The sequence below is a fragment of the Carya illinoinensis genome, chromosome 9 (assembly GCF_018687715.1).
Source record: "Carya illinoinensis cultivar Pawnee chromosome 9, C.illinoinensisPawnee_v1, whole genome shotgun sequence".
Taxonomy (NCBI): domain Eukaryota; kingdom Viridiplantae; phylum Streptophyta; class Magnoliopsida; order Fagales; family Juglandaceae; genus Carya; species Carya illinoinensis.
Window position 1 is genome coordinate 10,751,314 of NC_056760.1, and position 14,405 is coordinate 10,765,718.

The following is a 14,405-nucleotide window of genomic DNA, read 5'->3' on the forward strand; positions in this document are numbered from 1 at the left end:
TTTGCGTAGAATACATGGGGCCACAACAACTGTGGAGTATGTATTTACACGTAGAATACATGGGGCCACAACAACTGTGGAGTATGTATTTTTCATGTTAATTCAAGTTTCAGAGTAAGTTCATACTAAGTCAAGTTTCAGATCAAGTTCATGTCAAGTCAAGTTCAGTTCATGTTTCAATTTAAGTTATGTCAATTATGCTATGTTGTATGCTAAGTTATGCTTTAATTATTTATGAATTTGATTATGCATTTATGTTTTTACTGTCATCCATGCATCATTAGCATGTGTGGAAGTTTTTTGATAACTTGCTGAGATTTGTAATCAAATCTCATTGTGGTAGTCCCAACTACCATTCCCCCCGAATGGTAGATCTTGTTACAGGACCTGAAGGAGGATCAGGAGCTGACCAACTAGACACAGTCGATTGAACGACAGTGCGTCGTTAATGTTAATATAGTAGTTAAATTACTACTTGTACGATGGAGTTGCATCTCCAGTACTTTTGGATCATAACTATTTTGGACTAGTGTTGTGATTTTAGTTGTTCAATAGGTTTTTATGTATGAAGTATGTTTTAAGCATTTGAGATATTTTCAATTTGGTGCATAGTATTGCTAAAGAAAAAAAAATTATCCGTTGCGAATATTGCATATTGTTAGATGCATGTTAGGAACATTGCATCTTATATATCATGAACGGGGGCAAGTAACCTTGTGTTGCATGTCTCGACGCTTCAAATTTCCGTTCGATCCCAAACGGAATTTGGGGGCGTCACAGGGTGGTATCAGAGCCATACGTCTCTGTGCAGTAAATCCACATGTCCTTAGGAAATGCACCAAATATTAGGTTTGAAATTTAGTTGTCATTAGGCTTGAATTTCTTAAAGGTATGAGAGGTATTATGTGATTGTAATATGTATACTCGTGTGTTACAGGAAGGGACAAATGACTCATGGTAGAATACCTCAAAACCTTGAAGGTGGTATCAATCAGGAGAATCATGATTCCCCGATGGATGGAGGATTAGCTGAAGTTGTGCGTATGCTGACTGACGTGCTTAGACATCAGCAACAGCAACAAGTGAACGCACCTAGACCTGAAGTTAGGGGTTGTCCATATAAGAAGTTTATGCTTTACCGTTACCCAAATTTTTTTTGGTAATGAAGGGCCACTGAGAGCCGAGAAATGGATTATAGATCTCGAGAGAACGTATGAGATTTGTGGATGTCTTGAGGACCAAAAGGTTCTATATGCTGGATACTTATTCCAAGGAGAAGCTGGAATATGGTGGGATACACGTAGGCAATTTCTAGTTAGGGAACTAGGTAGAATGACTGCATTGTCTTGGGAGAGGTTCAAGGAAGAGTTTGACAACAGATTCTTCCCAGACTCTGTCAAACAATTGAGAGCCCTGGAGTTTACGTCCTTAACACAAGGTAGTTTGACTGTAGAGCAGTATGCCGCTAAATTCATGGCATTGGGAAGGTTTGCACCACACTTGATTTCAACTCAAAAGATGCAGGCACAAAAGTTTCAAGCAGGACTTCTGCCTAGAATCCGAAGTCAAGTAGCTTGCCTTAGAATAGAGAATTACCAAGAGTTAGTAAATGTAGCGACAATAGCAGAGGCTGAGCAGAAGGAATTGGCGATCCAGAACATGACCGATCGAAAGAGGGCCATGCCATTTACTACAAGCAGTAGTGCTGAGAAAAAGAGGCCTTTTTCTAGTCCGGAGAAAGGCAAGGAAATAATGATTGGAGGACAGAAGCCGTCCTTTTATTCACCATGCCCTAAGTGTGGTAAGTTTCATTCTGGAGAATGTTACAAGGGATATGGAGTCTGTTACCGATGTGGAAAACCAGGACATATGATTAGAGATTGTCCTAACGCCAAACAAGGTAGTGGAGCTGGTGATCGCAAGCCAAGGCCCCACATCCTGGCACGAGTGTATGCAGTAACACCCAGTGATTTTGATGTTGACGCACCTGAAACTGATGAAGCTAGCGTCATGACTGGTATTTTTTTTTTATTTTATATTTATTTTTCTTTCCTTTTATTATTTATGATGTTGCAGGTATTATGAATGTGTTAGAATTAGTATTAATATTGGTGTATATATATTTTTTTAGGAATGGTTAATTTGTTTAGGTTCTCGGCTTGTGCACTATTCGATTCAGGTGCGTCGCAGTCCTTTGTGTCTGCAGCGTTTGCACGAATTTGTAGTTTGCAAACTGAACTATTACTACGACAGGTTGTAGTATTAATTCCCGATGGGAATACAATATCTTGTACCCGTTTAGTTAAGGATTGTCCGTTAGAGCTAGAAGGAAGGACATTGAAGGCTAACTTGTTAGTATTCGGTCAGATGGAATTCGACCTGATTTTGGGGATGGACTGGCTTTTCAAGCACTACGCTAAGATAGACTGTCGGAAACGAGAGCTTGTGTTTGAACCTCCAACTGAAGACAGGATGAGTTACGCAGGAACATCAGTTAAGGCCACCCCACCTTTGATCTCGGCGTTGCAAGCTAGGAAGTGTATCGATGATGGAGCCTCAACGTTTCTATTGATAACTGTAGAGGAGACAACCAAAACTATAGGAATCCAAGGGATACCTGTGGTTGAAGACTTTCCTGAACTTTTCGTTGATGAGTTACCTGGTTTACCACCAGATAGAGAAGTAAAATTCCAAATAGAGTTGGAGCCGGCAACAACTCCGACTCACAAGGTGCCATATCGTATGGCCCCTACCGAATTGAAGGAGCTCAAGCTACAATTGGAAAAACTTTTGGAGAAGGGTTTTATCCGCCCTAGTTCTTCGCCGTGGGGAGCACCTGCGTTATTTGTGAAGAAAAATGATGGATCTATGAGGATGTGTATAGACAATAGAGAGTTGAATAAGGTGACAATTAAGAATAGATACCCATTACCCAGAATCGATGATTTGTTGGATCAATTGCAAGGAGCAGCAGTGTTTTCAAAGATTGACCTGAGATCCGGGTATCATCAGCTAAAAGTCAAGGATCAAGATGTGCTGAAAACTGCCTTTAGGACAAGGTATGGCCACTTCGAGTTTTTAGTGATGCCTTTTGAGTTAACCAATGCTCCAGCCGCATTTATGGACATGATGAACAAAATATTCAGACCTTATTTGGATAATTTTGTTGTCGTATTCATTGATGACATCTTAATCTACTCTAAGAACAAGGAGGAACACAGACATCATATAAGCATGGCTTTAACTATACTTAAGGATCAGAAACTTTATGCCAAACTTAGTAAGTGTGAGTTCTGGCTCGAAGAAGTAAAATTTCTAGGTCATGTGATCTCTAGTAGAGGAGTAGCAGTAGACTCGAGCAAGATTGAAGCCGTAACGAACTGGCAGAGACCGACCAGTGTGCATGAGATCCGAAGTTTCTTAGGACTAGCTGGTTACTATAGGAGATTTGTGGAAGGATTCTCCCGTTTGTCTGGACCACTCACCGCCTTGACTAAGAAAAATGTGAAATTTACTTGGAATGATAAGTGCGAAACAAGTTTTCTTGAGTTGAAGAAAAGACTTACCACCGCACCGGTACTTACACTGCCGGAACCTCTTAAATCTTTTGTGGTATATAGCGATGCATCTAAGGCAGGACTCGGATTTGTGCTAATGCAAGAAGGGAAAGTGGTTGCTTATGCTTCACGACAACTGAAGAATCACGAACAGAATTATCCTACTCATGATTTGGAATTAGCTACAGTAGTTTTTGCTCTTAAGATTTGGAGACATTATTTGTATGGCGAGAAGTGTGAAGTCTTCACGGATCACAAAAGCCTAAAGTACCTGTTTGAGCAGAAGAATCTTAATATGAGGCAAAGAAAATGGCTGGAATTAATCAGCGACTATCAGTGCGACATCAAGTATCATCCTGGAAAGGCCAACGTGGTAGCTGATGCTTTAAGCCGCAAGAGCAGACAAGAAGCTTCATCAGTTCCTTCATCAGAAGTAAATTCCCTCTTATGTAGTATGAGAAAACTGTTGATTAGAAACTGTAGTCAGGAAACCATGTTGACTACAATCCAAGAATTCATTCCATTGGACTGGGAAGAACTGAAAGACCGTCAAAAGAAGGACAGTAAACTTGCAGAAATTGTAAAAAAGATCGAAAAGTTAAAAGGACCAGTGGACTTTAGCCTCAGAGAGGATGAGACTCTGTATTACAAGGACCGAAGAGTCATTCCAGCATATGAAGAGTTAAAGGAAAAAGTACTAAAGGAAGCTCATAACACACCTTACACTGCTCATCCTGGTAGTACAAAAATGTATCAGGATTTGAAACAGTCTTTTTGGTGGGAAGGAATGAAGAAGGACGTAGCAGAATTTGTGAACAAATGTTCTGTCTGTAGATTAGTAAAAGCAGAGCACCAAAAGCCAGCCGGTAAATTGCAGTCATTGCCAATCCCAGAATGGAAATGGGAGGATATTTCCATAGATTTTATAGTAGGCTTTCCAAGGACCTCAGCCGGAAATAATACTATCTAGGTAATAGTTGATCGTCTGACAAAAAGTGCTCACTTCATACCCATCAAGAATACAGATTCTCTAGAAAGATTGACGAGAATTTATATAGCAGAGATTGTCAGATTGCATAGAGTGCCTAAGACGATCGTATCAGATAGAGACCCTCGTTTTACATCACGCTTCTGGAAAAGTTTACAAGAATCGATGGGCTTTAGTCTGAGGTTTAGTAGTGCATACCACCCACAAACAGATGGACAGACAGAAAGGACGATTCAAACTTTGGAAGATATGCTAAGAGCCTGTGTTTTGGATTACGAAGGGAATTGGGAGAAACAATTACCTTTGGTAGAATTTGCTTATAACAATAGTTTCCAGGCCACTATTCAAATGGCACCATATGAAGCCTTGTATGGTAGGAAGTGTAGATCACCTCTGTATTGGAATGAAGTAGGGGAAAGCAAAGTAGTTGGACAAGAAGTCTTACAAGAGATTAAGGACCAAGTACACTTGATTAAAGAAAAGATGAAAACAGCACAGAGTCAACAGAAGAGCTACGCTGATAATCGAAGGAGGAGCATAGATTTTAAAGTTGGAGATTGGGTCTATGTGAAGGTATCTCCTATGAGAGGAGTAAGTCGTTTCGGAGTGAAAAACAAGTTAAGTCCGAGATATGTGGGACCCTATGAGATAGTGGAGAAAGTGGGAGTAGTTGCATATCGTTTGGAATTGCCAACTGAGTTCCATGGAATTCATAATGTTTTCCACGTGTCTTCTTTGAAAAAGAGTTTTGGAAATCAGACACCAATGATAGTGGATCCCGATAGCATACCTTTACAACCCAACTTGACCTATGAAGAGAAGCCAATGCAAATTCTTGACTGGAAAGATAAAGAGTTGCGGAACCGTAAGATCCCATTGGTCAAAGTACTTTGGCAAAATCATAATATTCAAGAGGCGACTTGGGAGAAGGAAGTTGATATGCGAGCCAAGTACCCCCAGTTGTTTGACATCTAAATTCAGTCTTGCAGAGTTGTTTTGGACTTTTGCTTAATTGATACTTTGTGGTTCACTTGTACGGGACTGACAATATCAGACGTTGTACTTCTTTATTCGAATATCAATAAAGTATATGTGTTTCCTTAACTTTTGAATTGTTACTTATGTCGATTTCGAGGACGAAATTTTTTTTTAGGAGGGGAGATTGTAACAGCCGCTAGAAATTCAATTGTGGAATTTCTATTGACTTTAGGAACCTCGTGAAAACTCCGTAAGTTTACACGAATTGATTAATCGCATAGGTTTTAGCATGTCAACATAGTTAGTGTTATCCCTCACTATGGTGCTAGAAATGCGATTTTAATTATTTGAGATAGTTAGAAGTGTCAGAATACATTATAGTCTACACCACTAGGCTTAATTGAATATTGAGGATTTTTCATTACTAAGTTTGTTACGTTTATTTTTGGAGTGAATAGTAAGCTCGGTAAACGTACTAAGCGCAGTGTTTTTCAAAATCACAGTGTGTAATGTTCAAATTAGGTTAGCAAAATTTTATTTAGACACATGGAAATATTTTAGCCACCTTACTCTTCCAAGTCTACTCCACATTTGAAAAATATATTGAGCTGATTTTTGTAGACATTATTGGATAGAATATTTTGAGATAATCTTTTATAGATATTTTGGGTAGGAGAAAACCACACTAAACTCTCAACTCCAGCCTTATTACCTCCCTTATCTCGTCCATAAGTATGTCCAGCCAGCACCCATGAACTTATCTTCAATTATACATTCCAATAAAAGATTATCAAACACTCTCTCTCGGACAGCTTTTAGGAGTTCTTTTGCACGCCCATTTCGAAGCTGTTGTAAGTGTTTTATCATAAAGTCTCCTTCATATAAGTTGTTCTTTTTTGAGTTTAGTTTACATGGATATCTTATTTGCCCCATTTGAAGATCATTTGGTCAATCAAATATTGTGTAAACTATAGAAAAGTCATTCTGAGAGATAAACTGGAGAATATGTTATAGTTTGGAGTTTTTGACCAAGCTAATGGATAGATATTGGTCCGAAATTTTTATGGAGTATTGTTAACATGTATATGTGACTATTGGTTGAGGATTTTTGCATGATTAAAGGTTTTGATGAAAGATTTTCTTAGATTTAGAAACTTAGAAACTGGAAGAAGAAAAACAGTTTCTGTTTTGAGAAAGTTTAACTCTTTAGTGGTCTAAACCTATTCTAATGACTTTAATAATTTTATTGGAGGATCCTAAGTATCTTATATACATTTTATATTATTATTTTGAATATATTTGATATTAGTTTCAAATATATGAAATTTTATGCAAAGAGATATTCAAATAAGCCAAAGTGTGGATATTCTTAGCTAAATTTATGTTTTGGTTAATTTCTAGCCATGTGATCTTGAATTAGAAGCTTATATATGTTTTAGGACATTTTTTTAAACCATGTGATGGTTTGGTTTGAAGATCATATATTTATAAGTCATAGATCAAGAGATTTATCAAAACTAGTTAAGGAAAAAGTTTCTGTTTTTGGACTAAGTGTAAAACCAAAAACTCCAAATGTTATTTTGTGATTTTGGTGACTTTGGTTTGATGATTTAAAGCATGGTTGATGTTAGGATGATATTATGAATATGTTAGAAGTAAGATTTGATTTTTGAAACTCTTGGAGATGTTTTGATTTAAGGTCAAAACTTGTGATTCAAGTGCTTGGATCTTTTTACAAAAAAAAGTTTGGTGTTGATTATTAGCTTTTTCTAAATGGATGTTTTAAGTATGGTTTTGAACTTAGGATTGGAAGATGTTTGTTGCAGAATTTTGGTTTAAGCATGAGTTTTGAAGTTGAAAGGAATTGCAACAAAAAATCAAGGGAAATGGCCTATGGATGTTTCGGCCATAGTGTGTTTTTCATAGTTGTATTTTGTTTTAAATTTTTCTGAATTGATATTTAAGTTTAAGACAAAATTTACATAAGGAATGTAAATTTTGGAAACTTTTGGAGTTAGTATGCAAAATCCTTAAGTTATGGGTAAAACGGTCATGTTCCCACATGTAGAGAGTAAAATGAAAATTTTACTCTTTAAGTTAGTATTTTCCATATTTCAAATTATTAGTGATTTAGTTCTAACTTTTAGAATCACTAATTACAGTTCCTCGTGATCGCATTTGAAGTTTTATAAGAAACGCGGAGATCGAGGTAAGCTAGCTTTTAACTTACTAGCAGTCTACTATGTATGTGTGCTAAGTAAAGGAACTACAGTGTATGTATGTATGTTATCATATATGTCATGCCATGTCAAGTTATCACGTAATTGTCTATTATACAGAATTTATTCTGTCATCAATTTTTATCTGTTACATAATATATTCTGTCATGTATTACTGTACATTACAAGTATGTCATGTTAAATATGTTGTCTATTATATGTTATGCCATGTTATGAAATGTTTCTATCTCAAGTTGGTCATGTATTTCAAGTTATGTTCAAATCACGTTATGTTACGTCAGGGTTCCAGTCCTTTCGTTTTCCAGTCACGTTTCATCTTGAGTACATTCAGTTTGTGTAGAATACATAGGGCTACAACAACTGTGGAGTATGTATTTAACTGCATTGTGATGTGTAGAATACATGGGGCCACAACAACTGTGAAGTATGTATTTACACGTAGAATACATGGGGCCACAACAACTGTGGAATATGTATTTTTCATGTTAAGTCAAATTTGTGTAGAATACATGAGGCCACAACAACTGTGGAGTATGTATTTTTCATGTTAATTCAAGTTTCAGAGTAAGTTCATACTAAGTCAAGTTTCAGATCAAGTTCATGTCAAGTCAAGTTCAGTTCATGTTTCAATTTAAATTATGTCAATTATGCTATGTTGTACGCTAAGTTATGCTTTAATTATTTATGAATTTGATTATGCATTTATGCTTTTACTGTCATCCATGCATCATTAGCATGTGTGGAAATTTTTTGATAACTTGCTGAGATTTGTAATCAAATCTCACTGTGGTAGTCCCAACTACCATTCCCCCTGAATGGTAGATCTTGTTACAGGACCTGAATGAGGATCAGGAGCTGACCAACTAGACACAGTCGATTGAACGACGATGCGTCGTTAATGTTAATATAGTAGTTAAATTACTACTTGTACGATGGAGTTGCATCTCTAGTACTTTTGGATCATAACTATTTTGGACTAGTGTTGTAATTCTAGTTGTTCAATAGGTTTTTATGTATGAAGTATGTTTTAAGCATTTAAGATATTTTCAATTTGGTGCATAGTATTGCTAAAGAAAAAAAAAATTTCTGTTGCGAATATTGCATATTGTTAGATGCATATTAAGAACATTGCATCTTATATGTCATGAACGAGGGCAAGTAACCTTGTGTTGCATGTCTCGACGCTTCAAATTTCCGTTCGATCCCAAACGGAATTTGGAGGTATCACAATAAGTATATTCACATATAGGTAGAGGAAAGAAAAAAAAAAAAACCGAGATAGAGAAGAAGATGAAGCTGAGACTCACAATTATTTCTCATTCTAAACAATTAAACGAGGGGCACTTTGGTATGTTTAAAAATATTATTTACTAGCAAAAAAATATCAATAGTTTTTTAATTTTTAACCTATAATAAAATCCAATATTACAAGCTCAATAATAACAAATGTAAGCATAGTTTCATAATTACAATCCCGACAATAAAAATATAAACATATTGAGAAATATCAGCATTAAAACCAAATAATAATAAAATTTAAACAACTTATTGCGAATTGATTTTGAATTAAGTGATTTGACTTATTTATTAATTATATCTTAACGGGTCAACCTATTTTGACCCAAACCATTTTATATCAAGAAAAATGTTAGTTTATCCCCTGGGTTTGATCACCAATGCAGTTCATTTTGATTTTTTTTTAAATGTTAAAAAACTTACTATTAGTAAATTTGTATTTTTTTTAATTTTTAAAAATATTTTTAAAAAAGAACGAGCTAGTGGTCATTCCCGACTGTAAGAAATGGGCAGAACAGTAGCATCATCCTTATATCAAATTCAAATCTATTAATTTCATGATGTGTTCATATTAAATTCATAAATCATATAACATATTGTCATCTCTAATTCTTAAATACCCCAAACGTCCAAACATCCATTCAAATGTACTTTTGTGTAAAGCTTAGATCCAGCTCCTTCTGATCAAACACGATTTATGAGCACAGTATAGTGAGTAAACATACCAAATAGTCCACAAAATAAACGCAACGTTTAAGAGTATGTTTGGCAACATTTTTCAAGTATTCTCATGTATTCATTTTCTAACATCACTCAAATATAATATTTTTTAATTTTTAATTTTAGTTTTTCTATTTAATCAATACATAATAATTACAAAATTTTCAAACTCTCGCACAAAATATAAAAAATAATACCACTTTTTTAAATATAAAAATTAATTATATTAAAAAATTATATTCAAATAAATTTTTAATTTTATAATATTCTTATTTAAAATTTTCACTCTACTTTTTTAAAACTCAATAAAACCTCCTAAGGACCTTGCTTCTCTTATGATTTTGACTATTATCTCTAGAAAAGTGATTGATATCAAAGAGAATCTATACATATTATTAATTCAAATATTTTACTAATATTCACATATAAAAAATAGAGTTTACATTTATAAAATATGCAATCTCCACAAATATTTTACTAATATTCACATATAAAAATAGAGTTTACATTTATAAAATATGCAATCTCCACATATTTGATTTGAAAAATAATAATAAATCTAAAATTTAAGTTAAAAAAATTATTTTTTAAATAATCACCTTTCACTATTTTTTAAAAGAAACTACGTTGCACAAAAAACTTTACATTGCATTAGCCATTGACATCCATAATGATATATTCTGAATATCCAGACCGGCCTAAACAGTCCCGGGGAACAATCTGGAGTGCGACTCTGACATGGCCACCTCCGCAGCCCCCACGGAAGGCGTCGCAGCAGCTTTCCGGTCCGTGCTTCAACGTGCCCATCTAGCCGCTGAGCGTTCCGGTCGTGGGTCCGACCGTGTCCGAGTGGTGGCTGTGAGCAAGACCAAACCGGCATCTCTTATCCGCCAAGTCTACGATGCCGGGCATCGGTGCTTCGGGGAAAATTACGTTCAAGAGCTCATCGAGAAAGCTCCTCAGGTTCGTTTTCTTTCTTTCTTTCTCCTCTCTGGGATTATTAATTTTCTTTTTTATTATATGCAATTGGTCCGCAACCAAACAGAGCATGAGTATCAAGGTATATATATCTCTGAACCAATTATTCTTTTGGTTTATTTAAGGGCCCCAAATTATGAAAATTGTAAAATTTTCTTTTTTCTTCGAGTCCTCTTATAATAAGAGTTATTAAATTAGGTAATTTGTCGTCATTTGCAGCTTCCAGACGATATCGAGTGGCATTTCATTGGGAATTTGCAAAGCAACAAGGCCAAGCCTCTTCTGGGTACGTTACTAAGAATAGACCATGTTGTTTTGGGTGAGAAGGAAGCGAACCCTCTTTGCCTAGCAAGTAAATCAATCACATAACTGGGTTTCTTTCTGGAAACTTTAAATTGTTTTAATTTTGCATTTTACTATTCTCTCTGTTGTGACGCACTGGGCAACTGATTCATTTTCTTTTTTCCAATTTGAAGATTTAGGCTGTGTTTGGATGTTTAGCTGAGTTGAGTTGAATTGAGCTGAGTTTTTTATGAATAATAGTGAGTTGAGTTAGTGGAGTGAGTTATGTGGACTCCATCTAAAATAAGTTTAAATTTGTTTGAATGTTAAGATGAGTTTAGTACTATTTATGGGAAATTGAAAAAGGTTGTGGGACCTACTTATAAAAATGTATTGAGTTGAATAAGGTTATGAATCCCACGTGTAAGAAAGTTTTGAGTTTAGTAATTTAAGAATTGGATGTTTGGATATTAGACTTAATTTAAAATTAGATTAAACTGAACTCAGTTGAGTTCAACAACTAAACTGGGCCTAATACTCTTCAATGTAGCTTAGACGTTTCTGCAATGATGCGTTATTGGTCATTAATTATCTTCTAACACTGTGCAGCTGGTGTACCAAGCCTTTCAATGGTCGAGAGTGTAGATGACGTAAAGGTAAATGCTATCTCCAATATATAACAAATACATTTTGTCCAAAGGTTTTGATGCTTGGTGTCAGGCGTCTCAGCTAAAACTGGCCTGCTTAGCTGCTTGGCTTTTAAGCATGTGCAATACTTAAATTTTCAATAGGATGAAAACCAATAAAGTTATCTAAAAGAAATTCTTTTGGCTTTACTTGACGTTGGTCTGTTTCTTTCTGATTTTCTACACTTCATTTGTTTTGCAGATTGCAAATCATCTTGATCGTGCTGTTGCGAGCGTTGGGAGAAAGCCTTTGAAGGTCATGGTCCAAGTAAATACTAGCGGAGAAACATGTAAGTTGATTATGTTCACTGACTTCATGGCATTACTTAGATTTGATTCATTTTCTATTTGTTATCTGCAATCTATGATAAATCTACCTGTCCTTTTTACTGATTTGGCTTGGATGACGTAAGTTCCAAAGTCCCGTGATCTTTTTGGCTGCTTGAATGGTAGAATAACACACTAGAACAACTTATCTGACCATGTTGTAAAACATTGTATTTGTAAATCATAGTATCAATCAGCATTTGGGTAAATTCGTTATTTTAGGTTTGTGATTCGTTTTTTATGTGTGTAGTTTTTGTTCACTCACTCCCATCTAAGTTTTTACTTGCTGTTTTGACTATAGACGTGTCTCATTTGTATTTTAGCATTTGCCCCTTGTTCGTGGAGGTTATATAAAAATTCTGTTTGTGAGACTTCTAGTTTATGTATTATTGTATCACAAAATCATGCAAAGTTCTGTATATGTGTTTTGAATGGATTGTATTGCACTTACCCAAATGGTCGGTTCCATGGGTTTGCTAAAGTGATTTGGGTGGTTGGTGGCCTTTTCGAGAGTTGCAGGTCCTTGATACCGCCTGAATGATAGCTCACGCACAGAATGTATAACACATGTAACTTCTTTCTTCCCATTAAATTGGCAACCATCATATGGATGTGGCACACCTGAAGAATTGCACCAACTGATTATCTTAGCCACCCTTACCTAGTTTTGGTTCAAGATATGCTTGAGGGGCGTGTTGGTTTACCATCTGCACTACATTCTGAGCAACTCTGGGACTCTAGGTTGAGAAACTAGGTTGAAGAATCAATCTTGAATCTACAGGTGCAGTAGATTCATTCGGGTTCTCAGCAAGATAATTTCGTCCCTAACAAGTGGTAGTTATTATCCTAGGCATTTATAGAATAATCCTATCGATTCATGTGCCATTTTCATCCGTGATTTTCTTGCAGCAAAATTTGGTGTTGAGCCCTCTGGGTGTGTGGAACTTGTAAAGCATGTTAGTCTGAGCTGCCCAAACCTTGAGTTCTGTGGGCTAATGACAATTGGTATGCTCGATTATTCATCGACCCCAGAAAACTTTAAGGTGACACTCCCTGCAAGTATACATGGATTGAAGTCTTTTTTCCTTGTGCTCCTTTAATTTTCTGAACTTGTCTGTTTCTTCAGTCATTATCAAACTGCAGAACTGAGGTTTGCAAAGCACTTGACATTCCAGAAGAGCAATGCGAGCTTTCAATGGGCATGTCTGCGGACTTTGAGCAAGCTGTAAAGACTTTGCTGCTCTTTTTCATACATTAATTTGGCTATAATGATAGATTTCTGATTCTTTGTTTTTTGTATTCTGATATCCTATATTTTAGGGCTAGGAGTTTAAAACCGTGGAATTATGCTATTCTTCACAGAATAGGACTAAGAAAACATAAACTTGAACTCAAACACTACTGCTACCGTGTTAGCCTGTTGCATCATTTATCATTTTTCTGAAAGAAATGGTTCTAAAACTCTATAAAGAGTAGAAGTGAGAATTTTAACTAGAGGTTGCACCATTGCTTGGAGTTGCCTCTTATGTTTATCATCATTTACGCAGACTGTACACTATCAGGGGAAAAGATTTAGTTGAGAGATTTTGCTTATAATTAGAAACTTCATGGTTTTGCAGATTGAAATGGGCAGTACAAATGTGAGAGTCGGATCCACAATATTTGGAGCAAGGGAATACCCAAAAAAGCAGGTTCAAACTTGAAGAATTACGGGAACTATGGATCTTAAACCCAAGAATTTTGGACTTGTTATGTTAATGATTTTATGTGTTGTTCTCTTTGTAACTTGAATATATCAATTCAACTGTAATAAACAGTCCTTACGAGCGATTATGGCTGCTAAAGAGCTGTTACATCTGCAGCGATATTTGAAACTGATAAATTTGCACGTTCTATTCAATGAACTTCGAGCAGACTAGCAAAGCCTAAAGGAAAATGTCACTTTGCTTAGATGATGAAGAAACCTTCACTATAATTTTCTGGTTTTTGAAAACTCCCCCATCCATGTGCTCCTGCTTGTTTTCAATTTTCAAAGGAAAGGATTTTGTTGGTAAAATTTAGAACTTGTACGTTGTATCATTCAACTATAAAAAATCATTTAAATTCATAATATTTTTTTTTTAATTTTAGTTTTTCTTTTCAAAAAGTTATGTTGCACTTTCATTTTATATATTTTTTAAATTCAATTGTGATATATAAATGTAACGTTGAGGACACACGTGTGTCATGTGATGCTTGTTTAGGACCAGTTTCGAAAATTTTACGTTCAAAGACGATTTCAATTTCCTAGTAATTGATGACCGAACTCGAGGGTTCAGAATGGGAGAGACATGTACTAAAGTGGGCTTTATAA

At 35.6% G+C, this 14,405-nt stretch overlaps 2 protein-coding genes across 2 annotated transcripts; both read left to right on the plus strand.

Moving 5' to 3' along the window:
- Positions 1–1,332: 1,332 nt before the first annotated feature.
- LOC122276790 lies at positions 1,333–10,516 on the plus strand. Its single transcript, XM_043086695.1, has 4 exons — positions 1,333–1,487; positions 1,584–1,956; positions 2,254–2,847; positions 10,472–10,516. The coding sequence occupies exons 1-4, from the start codon at positions 1,333–1,335 to the stop codon at positions 10,514–10,516; spliced, it is 1,167 nt and encodes a 388-aa protein (XP_042942629.1).
- LOC122275006 (pyridoxal phosphate homeostasis protein-like) lies at positions 10,445–13,982 on the plus strand. The gene is made up of 7 exons (XM_043083901.1): positions 10,445–10,742; positions 10,977–11,043; positions 11,649–11,695; positions 11,928–12,015; positions 12,962–13,095; positions 13,179–13,277; positions 13,672–13,982. The coding sequence occupies exons 1-7, from the start codon at positions 10,518–10,520 to the stop codon at positions 13,753–13,755; spliced, it is 744 nt and encodes a 247-aa protein (XP_042939835.1). The 5' UTR covers positions 10,445–10,517; the 3' UTR covers positions 13,756–13,982.
- The last annotated feature ends 423 nt before the right edge of the window (positions 13,983–14,405 follow it).

Bases quoted from the DNA above. Each gene is read 5' to 3' on its own strand.
- LOC122276790 (XM_043086695.1), top strand. From the start codon at position 1,333: ATGACTGCATTGTCTTGGGAGAGGTTCAAGGAAGAGTTTGACAACAGA. The intron at 1,488-1,583 runs GTTTGCACCACA...AGCTTGCCTTAG, and splicing joins AAATTCATGGCATTGGGAAG to AATAGAGAATTACCAAGAGT. The intron at 2,848-10,471 runs GTGAAGAAAAAT...CTGAATATCCAG, and splicing joins GGGGAGCACCTGCGTTATTT to ACCGGCCTAAACAGTCCCGG.
- LOC122275006 (XM_043083901.1), top strand. From the start codon at position 10,518: ATGGCCACCTCCGCAGCCCCCACGGAAGGCGTCGCAGCAGCTTTCCGG. The intron at 11,044-11,648 runs GTACGTTACTAA...AACACTGTGCAG, and splicing joins CAAGGCCAAGCCTCTTCTGG to CTGGTGTACCAAGCCTTTCA. The intron at 12,016-12,961 runs GTAAGTTGATTA...ATTTTCTTGCAG, and splicing joins AAATACTAGCGGAGAAACAT to CAAAATTTGGTGTTGAGCCC.